The 13,462-nt window shown below is 38.6% G+C and overlaps 1 protein-coding gene across 3 annotated transcripts in view; it reads left to right on the plus strand.

The window, feature by feature from the left end:
* TBC1D23 (TBC1 domain family member 23) overlaps positions 1–13,462 on the plus strand; it is a 93,766-nt gene that overhangs the window by 24,632 nt on the left and 55,672 nt on the right. For all 3 annotated transcript variants that reach the window (XM_025375630.1, XM_025375632.1, XM_025375631.1), the window contains exons 5-9: positions 5,240–5,363; positions 9,405–9,529; positions 9,624–9,670; positions 10,500–10,603; positions 12,253–12,375. In XM_025375630.1, coding sequence (XP_025231415.1) covers positions 5,240–5,363; positions 9,405–9,529; positions 9,624–9,670; positions 10,500–10,603; positions 12,253–12,375 — 523 coding nt within the window. The remainder of the gene's footprint in view (positions 1–5,239; positions 5,364–9,404; positions 9,530–9,623; positions 9,671–10,499; positions 10,604–12,252; positions 12,376–13,462) is intronic.

The following is a 13,462-nucleotide window of genomic DNA, read 5'->3' on the forward strand; positions in this document are numbered from 1 at the left end:
ATGGCCACCTCTTGCTCTAACAGAGCTAGCAATAGCAAGATACAAGATGTCCCAGCTTTGCCTCTAGAGAATGGTGGTGATGGTAGTTAGGACTAGAGGGGAAAGACTTTTGCATTATGCTTTGTAACATACTGTTGTCAGGTTCTCTAGTTATTGCTTCTATGACTTCCATATGGAACAGCCCTCCAGCCAGGATCAGCATTAATAGCCCTGGAAAGAACCCTGAGCCCACAGAATGCTGCTAGAACTCCATTTTAACATATCTTCTTTTTTTTTTTTTTTTGAGACAGAGTCTTACTTTGTCGTCCAAGCTGGAGCGCAGTGGCACAATCTCAGCCCACTGCAATCTCTGCCTCCTGGATTCAAGCGATTCTCATACCTCAGCCTCCTGAGTAGCTGGAATCACAGGCGTGTGCCACTATACCCGGCTAATTTTTGTGTTTTTAGTAGAGATGGGGTTTCACCATTGGCCAGGCTGGTCTCGAACTTCCGACCTCAAGGGATCCGCCCAACTCGGCCTCCCAAAGTGCTGGGATTACAGGTGTGAGCCACCCCTCCCGACCTAACATATCTTCTTCTCTTTTTTAATTTATTTATTTAGACGGAGTCTCGCTCTGTTGCCAGGCTGGCGTGCAGTGGCGTGATCTTGACTTACCACAACCTCAGCCTCCCGGGTTCAAGCGATTCCCCTGCTTCAGCCCTCAAGTAGTTGGAATCACAGGCATGTGCCACCACACCTGACTAATTTTTGTGTTTTTAGTAGAGGTGGGGTTTTACCATTTGCCAAACTGGTCTTAAACTTCTGACCTCAAGTGATCTGCCCGCCTCGGCCTCCGAAAGTGCTGAGATTACAGGCGCGAGCCACCGCACCCGGCCTTTTTTTCTTCTTTTTTTGAGACAGGGTCTCACTCTGTCATCCAGTCTGGAGTGCAGTGGCACAATCTCGACTTACTGCAACCTCCATCTCTTAGGCTCAAGCAGTTCTTCTGCTTCAGCCTCCCAAGTATCTGGGTTTACAGGTGCGTGCCACTATCGCCTGGCTAATTTTTGTATTTTTAGTAGAGAGTGGGTTTTACCACTACCATATCTTCTTATAACAGATTCACATATAAGATGGCAGAATCCCATCAAGCACAGTGCCTTGTAGTTGAGAGCAGCTTTGCAGTGTACAGCTGTTAAATGAATAGATGCTGTTGCAATGGCTGACTCCCAGAGATGCCCCACTTTTTCAGAAGACAAGATCATGAACTAGGCAATTGTTTCTATAGTGTATGCCCCTACTCACTGTGTATTCTGCCTTAGCATTCTTTTGCCTTGTATTTATACAGTAGGGTAAGTATTAAGACTAAGGAGGAGGTAATCTTGCCAGTATGAATCTTGTTCTGTGTCTGGCCACCTGAATTGCCAGCCTGGGGCCTTGTCTGTAAAACTTCCTTCCACCTGCAGTATCAGAAAGTGATAGATTGAGAGTCATGCAAATCCTGGCATTGACCTCACATCTTAGATTTTAGAAATTATTTTTTATTCCCTTTCAATTACATTGTAAGACTTTTTTTTTTTTTTTGCTTTTTTGATACAAAATCTTCCTGTGTTGTCCAGGCTGGTCTTGAAAACCTGGTCTCAAGTGATCCTCCCTCCTCAGCCTCCTGAGTAGCTGGGACTATACGTGCATGCCACTCTGCCCTGCTTAAAACACTCCTTATTGGCCGGGCGCGGTGGCTCACGCCTGTAATCCCAGCACTTTGGGAGGCCGAGGCGGGCAGATCACAAGGTCAGGAGATCGAAACCATCCTGGCTAACACAGGGAAACCCCATCTCTACTAAAAATACAAAAAATTAGCCAAACGTGGTGGTGGGCACCTGTAGTCCCAGCTACTTGGGAGGCTGAAGCTGGAGAATGGCGGGAACCTGGGAGGCAAAGCTTTCAGTGAGCCGAGATCACGCCACTGCACTCCAGCCTGGACGACAGAGTGAGACTCTGTCTCAAAAAAAAAAAAAACACACACTCCTTGTTAAGACTGTCATGTTAAAACTGTGAGGCCACTGCACTCCAGCCTGGACGACAGAGTGAGACTCTGTCTCAAAAAAGAAAAAAAAACACTCCTTATTAATACTGTCATGTTAAAACTGTGAAGCCACTGCACTCCAGCCTGGATGACAGAGTAAGACTCTGTCTCAGAAAAGAAAAAAAAGAAAAAAAAAACACTCCTTATTAATGCTGTCATGTTAAAACTGTGAGGCCACTGCCCTCCAGCCTGGGCGACAGAGCGAGACTCTGTCTCAAAAAAGAAAAAAAAACACTATTAATGTTGTCATGTTAAAACTGTGAGGCCAGGTGCAGTGACTCACACCTGTAATCCTAGCACTTTTGGAGGCCAGGACAGGCAGATCACTTGACCCCAGGAGTTTGAGACCAGCTGAGGCAACATAGTGAGACCCTGACTCTACAAAAAAAAATTTTTAATTAGCCAGGCATGGGGGTGTGCACTTGTAGTCCCAGCTACTCAGGAGGCTGAAGTGGGAGGATCACCTGAGCCCAGGGAGGTCAAGGCTGAAGTGAGCCATGATCCTGCCGCTGAACTCCAGCCTGGGCAACAGTGAGACCCTGTCTTAAAAAAAAAAAAAAAAAAATTAAAAAAAAATTTTAAAAACTGTGTCATTCATTTCATTGACTTTTTTACATGAGGCCTTTTACTTCATTTTCTTTACAGTTTGCTTTTTTAGAGATGGTACCCCTACAAAAATACCACTTGTTGAAATATCAACTTAGATATGGAAGGGGGCAGTATGGCATAATGACTTAATGTCCAGTTTCTGTGTACAAGTCTTAGCACCATCACTTCATAGCTATTTTACCTTCAGTGAGCTGAAGTGAGCTATTTTACCTTCAGCTGAGCCTCAGTTTTCTCATCTGTAAATTGGGTGTAGATTTCATAGGTTTGTTTGATAAAATGTAAGATAAAATGAAATAACTTTGTAAAATGCTTATTACATTGTCTGGCACATGGTATTTCCTCAATAAATAGTTGACTTTTATTATGATGACCTGTGCTTTGACCTGTTTGTAAGTTTTTGCTGATTCATTAGATACATTCTCACCTCCTTCCCTTGTAATAGTAGAATGTTTGGGAGGCCGAGACGGGTGGATCACGAGGTCAGGAGATCGAGACCATCCTGGCTAACACGGTGAAACCCTGTCTCTACTAAAAAATACAAAAAAAAACTAGCCGGGCGAGGTGGCGGTCGCCTGTAGTCCCAACTACTCGGGAGGCTGAGGCAAGAGAATGGCGTAAACCCGGGAGGCGGAGCTTGCAGTGAGCCGAGATTGCGCCACTGCACTCCAGCCTGGGCGACAGAGCGAGACTCTGTCTCAAAAAAAAAGAAAAAAAAATTGTAGAATGTATTTCAGTACAAACGCTGAATGGAGTAAATTTATAGAACTGAGGAATTAGTGAAGCCTACTGGTCTAAATGAAGATTGAGTTAGTCAGCACCTTGTTAACAGTAACACCATACTTTAACCAAACTGTCTGGAAGTAACTGTGTTTGTAGTATTGCTTTTTGTTTTTAAAAAACAAAAAGTAACTACCTCTGGCCCAGCGTGGTGGCTCATGCCTATAATCCCAGCAATTTGGGAGGCCAAGGAGGAAGGATCGCTTGAGTCCAGGAGTTCAAGACCAGCCTGGGCAACATGAAGAAACCCTGTCTCTACCAAAAATATAAAAATCAGCTGGGCATGGTGGCATGTACTTGTAGTCCTAGCTGCTTGGGAGGCTGAGGTGGGAGGGTGGTTTGAGCCCAGGAGGCAAAGAGGTTGCAGTGAGCCGAGATCACGCCATTGCACTCCAACCTGAGCAACAGAGCCAGACCCTCTCTTAAAAAAAACAAACAAAAAACTCCCCCCAAAAACATGTAATTATCTCCCTATATCCAGTAAGATCCACTACCAAAAATCTAGTTATCTTTTAAGAGATTTTTTTCCATGAAGTATTCTGTTTGAGTTATCACAAACATGGACACAAGAAAATGAACTAATGTGAGTGTAATAGTATCTTAACAAATCCTCTGGGCTTGAAAGATTTTCTAAGAGTGCTACTTATGTGGGAGTTAGAAGATAAGGCTTCTAAATTCGAGATCAGGGACTGAGCATGGAAGGAGGAAGTAACTGTGCTTCCTGAGGAGTGAGCCTAGTTCATGGACCACATCTGGACCTGCTCCAAGGGTTTGTCATCTCTGGGCTCAGATGCTTGGGTGCCTGGGTAGACGGACAGTACTTTTCAGATCAAGGCTGTGAGTGGCTACTGTGACCTGTGGCAGAGGAGTCTTCTTAGAGCTGAGCAGGCTGAAATGCTTCCTGAGCTGATGACTAGAAACTAGGAAATCCGTGACCCAAAATTCATCTGTAGGTGCTTTGTGATTATTTCTAACTTTTATTTTAGGTTTAGGGGTACGTGTGCAGGTTTGTTATATAGGTAAATTGTGTGTTACAGGGGTCTGGTGTACAGATTATTTTACCACCCAGGCAATAAGTAGAGTACTCTTTCTACTTTTGAAGTCTCTGGCAGGAAAATGTGGTATTTGTTTTTAAAAAGGCTTTTGATAAAAATGTTAATGTACATGTTTGGTGCCTTATACTTTAAAACAACATTCAGATTCATTTTTTCCATTTTGCTCTCACAATAACCCTTTGAAGTAGGACAGTTATTGAATAAGACGAATATTTTGGCACCTTCTGGAATTTACTCTGAGGAGTTGGTACTTGGGCCACTTCAACAGTTTTTAAGGCCACTATTTCTAAAATGTTCACCTGCCCATTTCAGACTTGTACCTTTGCTAAAGGACATTTCTAATTGAGTATATAAACTGTGGCGCTAACCTGAAGCCTAGTTTTTAGAATTTCCTCTCTTTTGGCAGAGAAGGAAGGACTCTCCAGATCTCCTTTTGGGATCCCAGCCTTATCAAAATAACCTAAATTTGTTTTCAGTGATCCCTGTAGTTCTCTCACTTGAGTGCTGCCTGGGTTCACCTGTGAGAATCTCCCTAGAGTGGCTTTAGATCTACTGTTTCTACAACTTTTGTCAAGTCAGGGACATTGAAAAAGGTGTTAGCAAGAGACCTCTGCCTGCTACTGTCAGGTGGGCTTCCAGTGAATGCTGTGGAGGGTGTAGCAGGAAGACTGGTTACTGATGTGATTATTTCTGATCTATTAATGCAAAAAAATTTTGCTTCTTGTCTTCTAGGGATTGTTCCCAGAAAGGGAGACCATTTCATCTCTTCAGGTTGCTCATCCAATACCATGAGCCTGAGCTTTGTTCTTATCTTGATACAAAGAAAATTACTCCAGACTCCTATGCACTCAACTGGGTAATAAAGTGAAAGTAGGAACATTTAATGAAAAATAGATTTATATAAAGCTATACTTAGGTGGGTTTTTTTTTCAAGGAAGAGAAAGAAAAGTGCTAATTATAGATCATTACTGTTTAAACCAAACGGGTAAAATTATTGGCATTTAAAAATAACTTTTTTTGTTCTTCAGTTGTGTTCAGATTATTTAATATGAAGTTTACTTTGTTTTACATGTATTTGTAAATGTAACTAATATTACAACTAATTACAAGTAAATATTACAACTACTTACATATATGTAATAAATATGAATATATACATGTAATATATGATACATATATCTGTTCAATTGAGAACTTTGTTTAAATTGTTGATGGTGTGTATAAGAATTGGTATACAGTCACGAGGAAAATAACTTAAGGTTATCAAATGGTTAATATAAAAGAATATAAAGTATAACTCAGCACTGTATCATTCTGTATTTGTATTTTCAATGGGAAGTCTTACTTTAGGTCAGTGGTCCTCAAATCTTTTAGTGTCAGGACCCTTTACACTCTTAAAATTTGTTGATAATCCATATGGATTATGTTGAGAAGAAGTTAAAACTAGACTAGGCGCAGTGGCTCACGCCTGTAATACCAGCACTTTGGGAGGCTAAGGAAGGCGGTCACTTGACGTCAGAAGTTTGAGACCAGCCTGGCCAACATGGCAAAACCCCATCTCTACTAAAAATACAAAAATTAGTCGGATGTGGTGGCGTGTGCCTGTATTCCCAGCTACTCGGGAGGCTGAGGCAGGAAAATCACTTGAATCCGGGAGGTGGAGCTTGTAGTGAGCCGAGATCGCACCATTGCACTCTAGCTTGAGAAAAAGAGAAAGACACTGTCAAAAAAAAAAAAAAAAAAAAAAAAAGGAAGGAATTTTAAATGTTTATTAATTTATTTAAAAGTAATTATAAATTTATTACATGTTGATATAAATAGCCTTTTTAAAAATAAAAAACAACTATTTTCCAAAAGAAAATAGAGTAGTGGCATTGTTTTATATTTTTGCAGATCTCATTAATGTTTGGCTACATCAAAGATGGATTATCATATCTGCTTTTTTTTTTTTCTTCTTTTTTTTTTTTTTGAGATGGAGTTTTGCTCTTGTCGCCCAGGCTGGAGTGCAGTGGCACGATCTTGGCTCACTGCAACCTCCACCTCCCGGGTTCAAGCAATTCATCTGCCTCAGCCTCCCAAGTAGTTTGCATTACAGGTGCCCGCCATCATGTCCGGCTAATTTTTGTAATTTTAGTAGAAAGAGGGTTTCACCATGATGGCCAGGCTGGTCTCAAACTCCTAACCTCAGGTGATCCGCTTGCTTCAGCCTCCCAAAGTGCTGGGATTTCAGGCGTGAGGCCCCCACACCTGGCCCATATCTGCTTCTTTATTCAATCTGTGTTAATATCACATATCATGTAGCCATTGGAAAATTCTATTGTTCATTTTTGAGGGAATAAATATGAAAAAGGCAGGTAAATTCTACATATTTTTGTAACAATAGTTTTGACCTTACAGATCCTTTGTAAAGAATCCTGGGGACTTCTAGGAGGTCCCCAGACCACACTTTGAGAACTGCTCTTCTGGTTAACTTGAAGATCTTTCTGAAACAATGATTGGGTGCTAGGAGACTATTCATATTGTTTTATTATGTATTGCTTAACTTTTCTTCAGGAAGAATCCCATTTCTTCCGGTTATTAACTGTGTGATCTAAGACAGCCTCTGAGCTTCAATTCCTCATCTGCAAAGTGGAAATAATAATAGTACTATACCTACTTCAGAGGATGATAGGATGAGTTAACAATCAGGAAATGGGTAATTGGAAAATTCTAACTGGTTTCACTTCTGGGCTCATTAAATCTCAAACCTCAGTAGCCTGTTCTTTAATGCCCTCTTGGCCACAGTCTTGTCACTTTTGTTTTTGTTTTTGTTTTTGTTTTTGTTTTGAGATGAGGTCTTGCTCTGGTCTCTCAGTCTGCAGTGCAGTGGCACAGTCTTGGCTCACTGCAAGCTCCACCTCCCGGGCTCAAGTGATTCTCCCACCTCAGCCTCCTGAGTAGCTGGGACTACAGGCATGTGCCACCATGCTTGGCTAATGTTTTAATTTTTTTGTAGAGACAGGGTCTCACTGTATTGCCTGAGCTGATCTCGATCTCCTGGGCTCAAGCAATCCTCCTGCCCAGGCCCCAAAGTGCTGGGATTACAGGTGTGAGCCAAGCCTAGTCTTACCACTTTGAGTTAAAATGAATAAATACCTATAAAACTGTAGCTTCTCTGAGATTCATATGTTGCCACTGAATCTACTTTTATGTTTAAGAAGTGAACTATTTCTCTTAAGCATTTTAATCATTAATAGTGGTCTCTCTGCCTAGGAAATGCCATTTCTGATGCCAGAGCTCTGAATTAGTGCTGGTAGCTGGAAGTTTGAACTGAGTGGTTTCTCTTCAGCTGATATGCCAGATAGTTTATTCTTGCTACTAGTATCATGTTGATGAAATAGAATTTGTTAAATATCAGGAGATGAAACAATTAAAGAGTAATTCCTAAACCACTGTGAGCAATGCAGTGGTAGCTTTAGTTGAGCTAAGTGAGCTTAAAGATGACTGTATATTGCTATTCTGTTTGTATGTACCTCTTCTAATCTGTGTTTGTAATCGTAATTTTTAAAGCAACCACAAAAAAACATTAGTAGCATTATGTATTTTAAAAGGCTTGTGGTCAAGTGTGATGGCAATGACATAGGCTGTGGAGTCTCAGGCTTTTTCCTATTCCCAGCACCACTCACTAGCTCTGTGAGCTTGAGAAAGTAATCCAAGTTCCTCACCTGAAAAAAACGGGGAGTAATTGAAATCTACTTTCTCACCTGCAAAATGGGAAGAAATGTGTTTACTTTCCAGGCCTGTTGTGAGAATTTAAGTAAGAGATATTTTTAATGACGTGATAATAGTTTAGTATTAGTTTAGTATTGCACAAAGAGTGCACTAAATATATGTGTTCCCATTAATTCTCTTTAGCCATTAAAAATGTTTTAAATTTAAACCTGTAGAGGAATTATTTCTGTATCTAATGAAAGTTGAATGATCTAAAAATATTACTTCATGCAACTTAAAACACAATTGGGTTGTAGAGATGCTTATAAATTAACAACTCTTAGCTCCTGAGATATATCGAAGGATGTGAATGTTGTTTATTTTATTTATTTATTTTTTGAGACAGAGTCTCACTCTGTCACCTAGGCTGGAGTGCAGTGGTGAGATCTCGTGTCACTGCAACTTCTGCCTCCCAGGTTCAAGTGATTCTCCTGCCTCAGCCTCCCGAGTAGTTGGGACTACAAACACGCACCACCATGCCTGGCTAATTTTCGTATTTTTAGTAGAGACGGGGTTTCACTATGTTGGCCAGGTTGGTCTCAAATTCCTGACCTCAGGTCATCCACCCACCTCACCCTCCTGAAATGCTGGGATTACAGGCATGAGCCACTGTGCCCAGCCTAATCTCTTTCAAGTGATGTACAAGTGAGCTTTGGGAGCAATTCATATTTATATTATGATTAGAGTTTTATTAGCTGCTCTTAAATTACCATGTTTGATCCTCACAATTACCTTGTAATTTAAATACTGTGCTGTTATTATATTGTAATTATTTTAATTACTCTTATGGAGCTCAGACCATAATTATGTTAGTTACGCTATGGCAAAGATATGTGCTGGTTACTTTAGGTATTCTTTTCACAATAGTAGTAGAAGATGGGTAGCAGTATTCCTCTTTTTTACAGAAGTAAAAATGGAAGCTTTAAAGAGGTTGACATGTCCTAAGTCACACAGTTAATAAGTGGCTCCATTGTCCCTTGAATTCACATGTTTTGCCTTTGGATTTCATACACTAAGATTAAGGTACGCATTAAATATCAGGTGCAGATAATTTGATGTAATGTTTCTTATTCATTTGCTTTAATACTTTTAAGAGAACAAGTCACCTCCAGTGGTTTATGTCTCTCATTTCATTTCCTGATTACAGCTTGGAAGTCTTTTTGCATGTTACTGTTCCATTGAAGTCACTCAGGCAATATGGGATGGATATCTACAACAAGCAGATCCATTTTTTATTTATTTCTTGATGTTAATTATCCTTGTTAATGCAAAGTAAGTATCTGGTTGGTTAGTTGTTTTTTTTTTCCCCTTTTCTCAGGGTGCTCTGTTAATATTTAACTCAAATTGATTTGATTCCCTTTTACAGAGAAGTTATTTTAACACAAGAGTCAGACAGCAAAGAAGAAGTTATCCGTAAGTATCATTTAATGTAGCAAAAACATTTTGGGTCTCCTTATCTGTGTAAGTTACTCAGTTTCCTCATTCATAAATTTAGGAGATTAGAAGAGCTCTGAGGCTCCATTCAACTCTCAAATTATATAAACCCTCTCCAGGTACAGACCTTGAAGACGATTTTCCTTTATTTTGCCATCTTCATTCATTCCTTCATATTTGTTCACTCTTTCATTGCTTTCCATATACTATTCCTTTGGTTTCACTGTTCAAATAGATCGCCCTCCTCTGTTCCTCTCTACCCATCCATAATTTACCTTTCAATACTCAGTTTATATGATATTTCAATTGTGAAACTTTGGTTCTCCTTTTGGGTTCTCCCCACCATATTCCCCACATGGAGATAGTTACTTCCTCTCTATATTGCCTGGCACTTTGTGCTATCTGTATAGTAATGTTTATCTTATTACATTATAATGATTTATTTTTATTTTTTTCATACAAGACAAAGTTCTTTTAAGTCAGTAACTATTTCTTAGATATTTTGTATGTTCAGGGGCCCTGGCACTTCTTCATATATGTTTGTTAAATAAATCATAGTATTCTAATTAAAGTTAATGAATTTGATTTGATTGCCTGACACCATCCTTCACTAACAAGAGATTTACATTAACAGTTTCAGCTCACTTGGAGAAATCCACTTTTCCACAAGACATTGTAAAAGCACCACTGTTGAGACTCTATTTGCATAGTATTTATGATGAAGATATTTCAGCTCTGATACATAAACAATTTTAATGTTTGCATTTTTCACAAACTACTAAATATTATGTCTATAATCATGTTTCAGAGTTCTTGCAAAATACTCCATCCAGTCTGAATATAGAAGATATAGAAGACCTTTTCTCTCTGGCTCAGTATTATTGCAGCAAAACACCAGCTTCTTTTAGGAAGGTATAAGACAAGAAATGATCGACTATTTTGCATTTCACATTTTGTACATTGTTTTATTACTTTGTATTCACTTTAGTTAAAATACTCTAGGTTGTCAATTTTTTCTGTTTCTTTATGTGTTGTAGTTTTGTGTGGGTTTTTTTTTCCTCTCCATAAAGACCCTCCCTAGTGGAGGAAGAGACTAGTTAAAAAGACAGTAGAAAGCATCTTACCTCTCTTCTGATTATTGTTATTTCTGATCATAAGAAAATTGACTGTGAGATATTTGCTAAATTAGTGTTTTCTTGACTTTAAAAATTATATTACAGGGCTGGGCATGGTGGCTCACGCCTGTAATCCCAGCACTTTGGGAGGCCAAGGCAGCCGGATCACAAGGTCAGGAGATCGAGACCATCCTGGCTAACACGGTGAAACCCTGTCTTTACTAAAAATACAAAAAATTAGCCAGGCGTGGTGGCGGGCACCTGTAGTCCCAGCTACTTGGGAGGCTAAGGCAGGAGAATGGCGTGAACCTGGAAGGCGGAACTTACAGTGAGCCGAGATCACGCCATTGCACTCCAGCCTGGGTGACAGAGCGAAGACGCTGTCTCAAAAAAAAAAGCAAAAAATTCTATTACAGTAGTAATCCAGTGGAGGAGGTAGAGTTACGCCACTTTTCTCTGGAGTGCAGGTTTGTACGGTGTTAGTGATGCAGAGCTGTCTTATAATGAAAGGTCATTTAGGCCCCATAAAGACTTAGACCCTTAGACCAGACAGGTGCTTAATAAAGGACACCAGATTAGAAGTGTGAGTGATGTGAACTCCTGAAAAATGAAACTCTAAGAAGCAAAAGCTAATAGTGGAAGAGGCACAAGTTTTTAAAGCCAGCAGGTTTGTATGTGACTTCAGGTGCCCATGAGAGCATTATTGTCTTTTTTTTTTTAAAGCATTCTGCCATAATAATTTCTAGTTGGTACTCGTCATGTCACTGAAGTGTCAAGATAAAGTTAAATTATGTTTAGTATACTGTGTTTTAGAAAGCAGGTAAAGGAAACCTTTTATGATCATTTTCCCTTAAAAATAACTAATTTTAAAAGACTTATTTCTAGGGACCAATTTCAACTATTTTAATAATTTTCTTATATAGAACTCTTCAGTTCCTAACAATGCTGGATAAGTCAGATGGTAGGACAGTAGTTTAAAATACTGAATGAAAAAGACGTCTTATTTTTTTTCTCTTTCAAGAGCTGCACCTTTTATTCTTCAGACATAGTGAATCTGCACTAGCAGTTGTGAATTAGAGCAGGCTGTGGATCAGTATTTTAACTCATTTATGCAATCGATTTCTGCCACATATTTGCTTTTATTAAGATATGAAAAATTGTAAGTAACTATTTTTAAAATTCAATATTAACTACAGGTGGTAGTATAAAAAATAGCTATTTAGAATGTGTTATTTTTTTCTTAGTCTTTCATTTTGTGTGAACACTAACAGGGACTTTATGTGACTTTTTTGCAGTTCTTAGCATATAAAATTTGAGATTAGTATTAGGTTTTAAAAATCACAACTCGAGAATATTATAATTTTACCTGTTATGGTTTAATTAGAATATTTTTAGGAAGAAATTTCGATTTTTTTGCATAATGTTTAAAAATTTCCCCTCAAACAGGATAATCACCATCTCTTTGGTAGTACTTTGTTGGGAATTAAGGATGATGATGCAGATCTGAGTCAGGCTCTTTGTCTGGCCATCTCAGTGTCAGAGATCCTTCAAGCGAATCAGCTACAAGGGGTAAGTAAAGGAAACCCAGTTTGTTAGGGGACTGTTCATTTTAAATACAAGGAACCAACTTCCTCCCTGTTCAGTGATTCCCACAAAATCAATTTACTGCAACAAGGTGGCTCTTTTGGCTTTTTGAATGATTGTGTTAAATGTTATGTTCAGAGTGTCATTTTAAAACTTGTCAGCTTGTGTGTTGTTTTAATTGTCTACAATTAATTATTGTTGACATTCTTGACACGAGTTTTTGTAAATCGACATATCTTTTTTCATATTTCAGTAGAGCGACTGAATGTGGCATTGTATAAAATACTTAAAAGGGTGAATTTAGCATTTAACAGTTTCTGGTAGTTTACAGCTAATTGAATTACATGGTTTAGTTCAATACAACTTACAGCAAACGAGAATTGTGAAAATGTAATTTTCTGCATGAAAATCTAATAAGTCAGTTTGACCGATGATGGTTTTTAATATATGGTCTTTATTACTAGTAGTGCAACAGTTAACTGTGGTTGTATTTGGAAGGTGTAGTGTATTTCCAAGATTGAGGGCAGGAAAGGAATGGACGTGGAAAGATAGCCTTTTATGGTAGATCTTTCTTAGTTGGATTTCTTACTGTATCTGTGCTGGTTATTAAGAATTTTCAAAATACAAGCATCTCGCTTTTTACTTATTCAGACTAATATTAAAAAACAAATGAAAACATGTTATCCAGTTTAAAGAGACCCACATGAACTTCTCTAGTTAAAGCTGGTATTTCAGAACATTCTCCCTTCATCCCACCTACACGAAATAGATGTTTAGTTCTTATGTGAATTGAGCTGTTGATAAATTTGCAGATTTATTTGCAAAAAAGGAAAGCATATCTAAAGTTATGTTTATAACTATGTAGTGTTTACATGGTACATTGTCAAATTCCAGTATAATTAGTTTTATAGCTCAAACAGACATTCTCCTTCTATGTATTTTAAGACTTTCCAGTAAAGAACAACATCTAAAAAAGAAAAATGTTTTAACTGTTAAAAAGAAATAAAAGTATTTAGGACCTTCAGGTTATTTTCTTTTTTTTTTTTTTTTTTTTTTTTTTTTTTTTTTTTTT

This window comes from Theropithecus gelada, chromosome 2 (assembly GCF_003255815.1).
Source record: "Theropithecus gelada isolate Dixy chromosome 2, Tgel_1.0, whole genome shotgun sequence".
NCBI classification, from domain to species: Eukaryota; Metazoa; Chordata; class Mammalia; order Primates; family Cercopithecidae; genus Theropithecus; species Theropithecus gelada.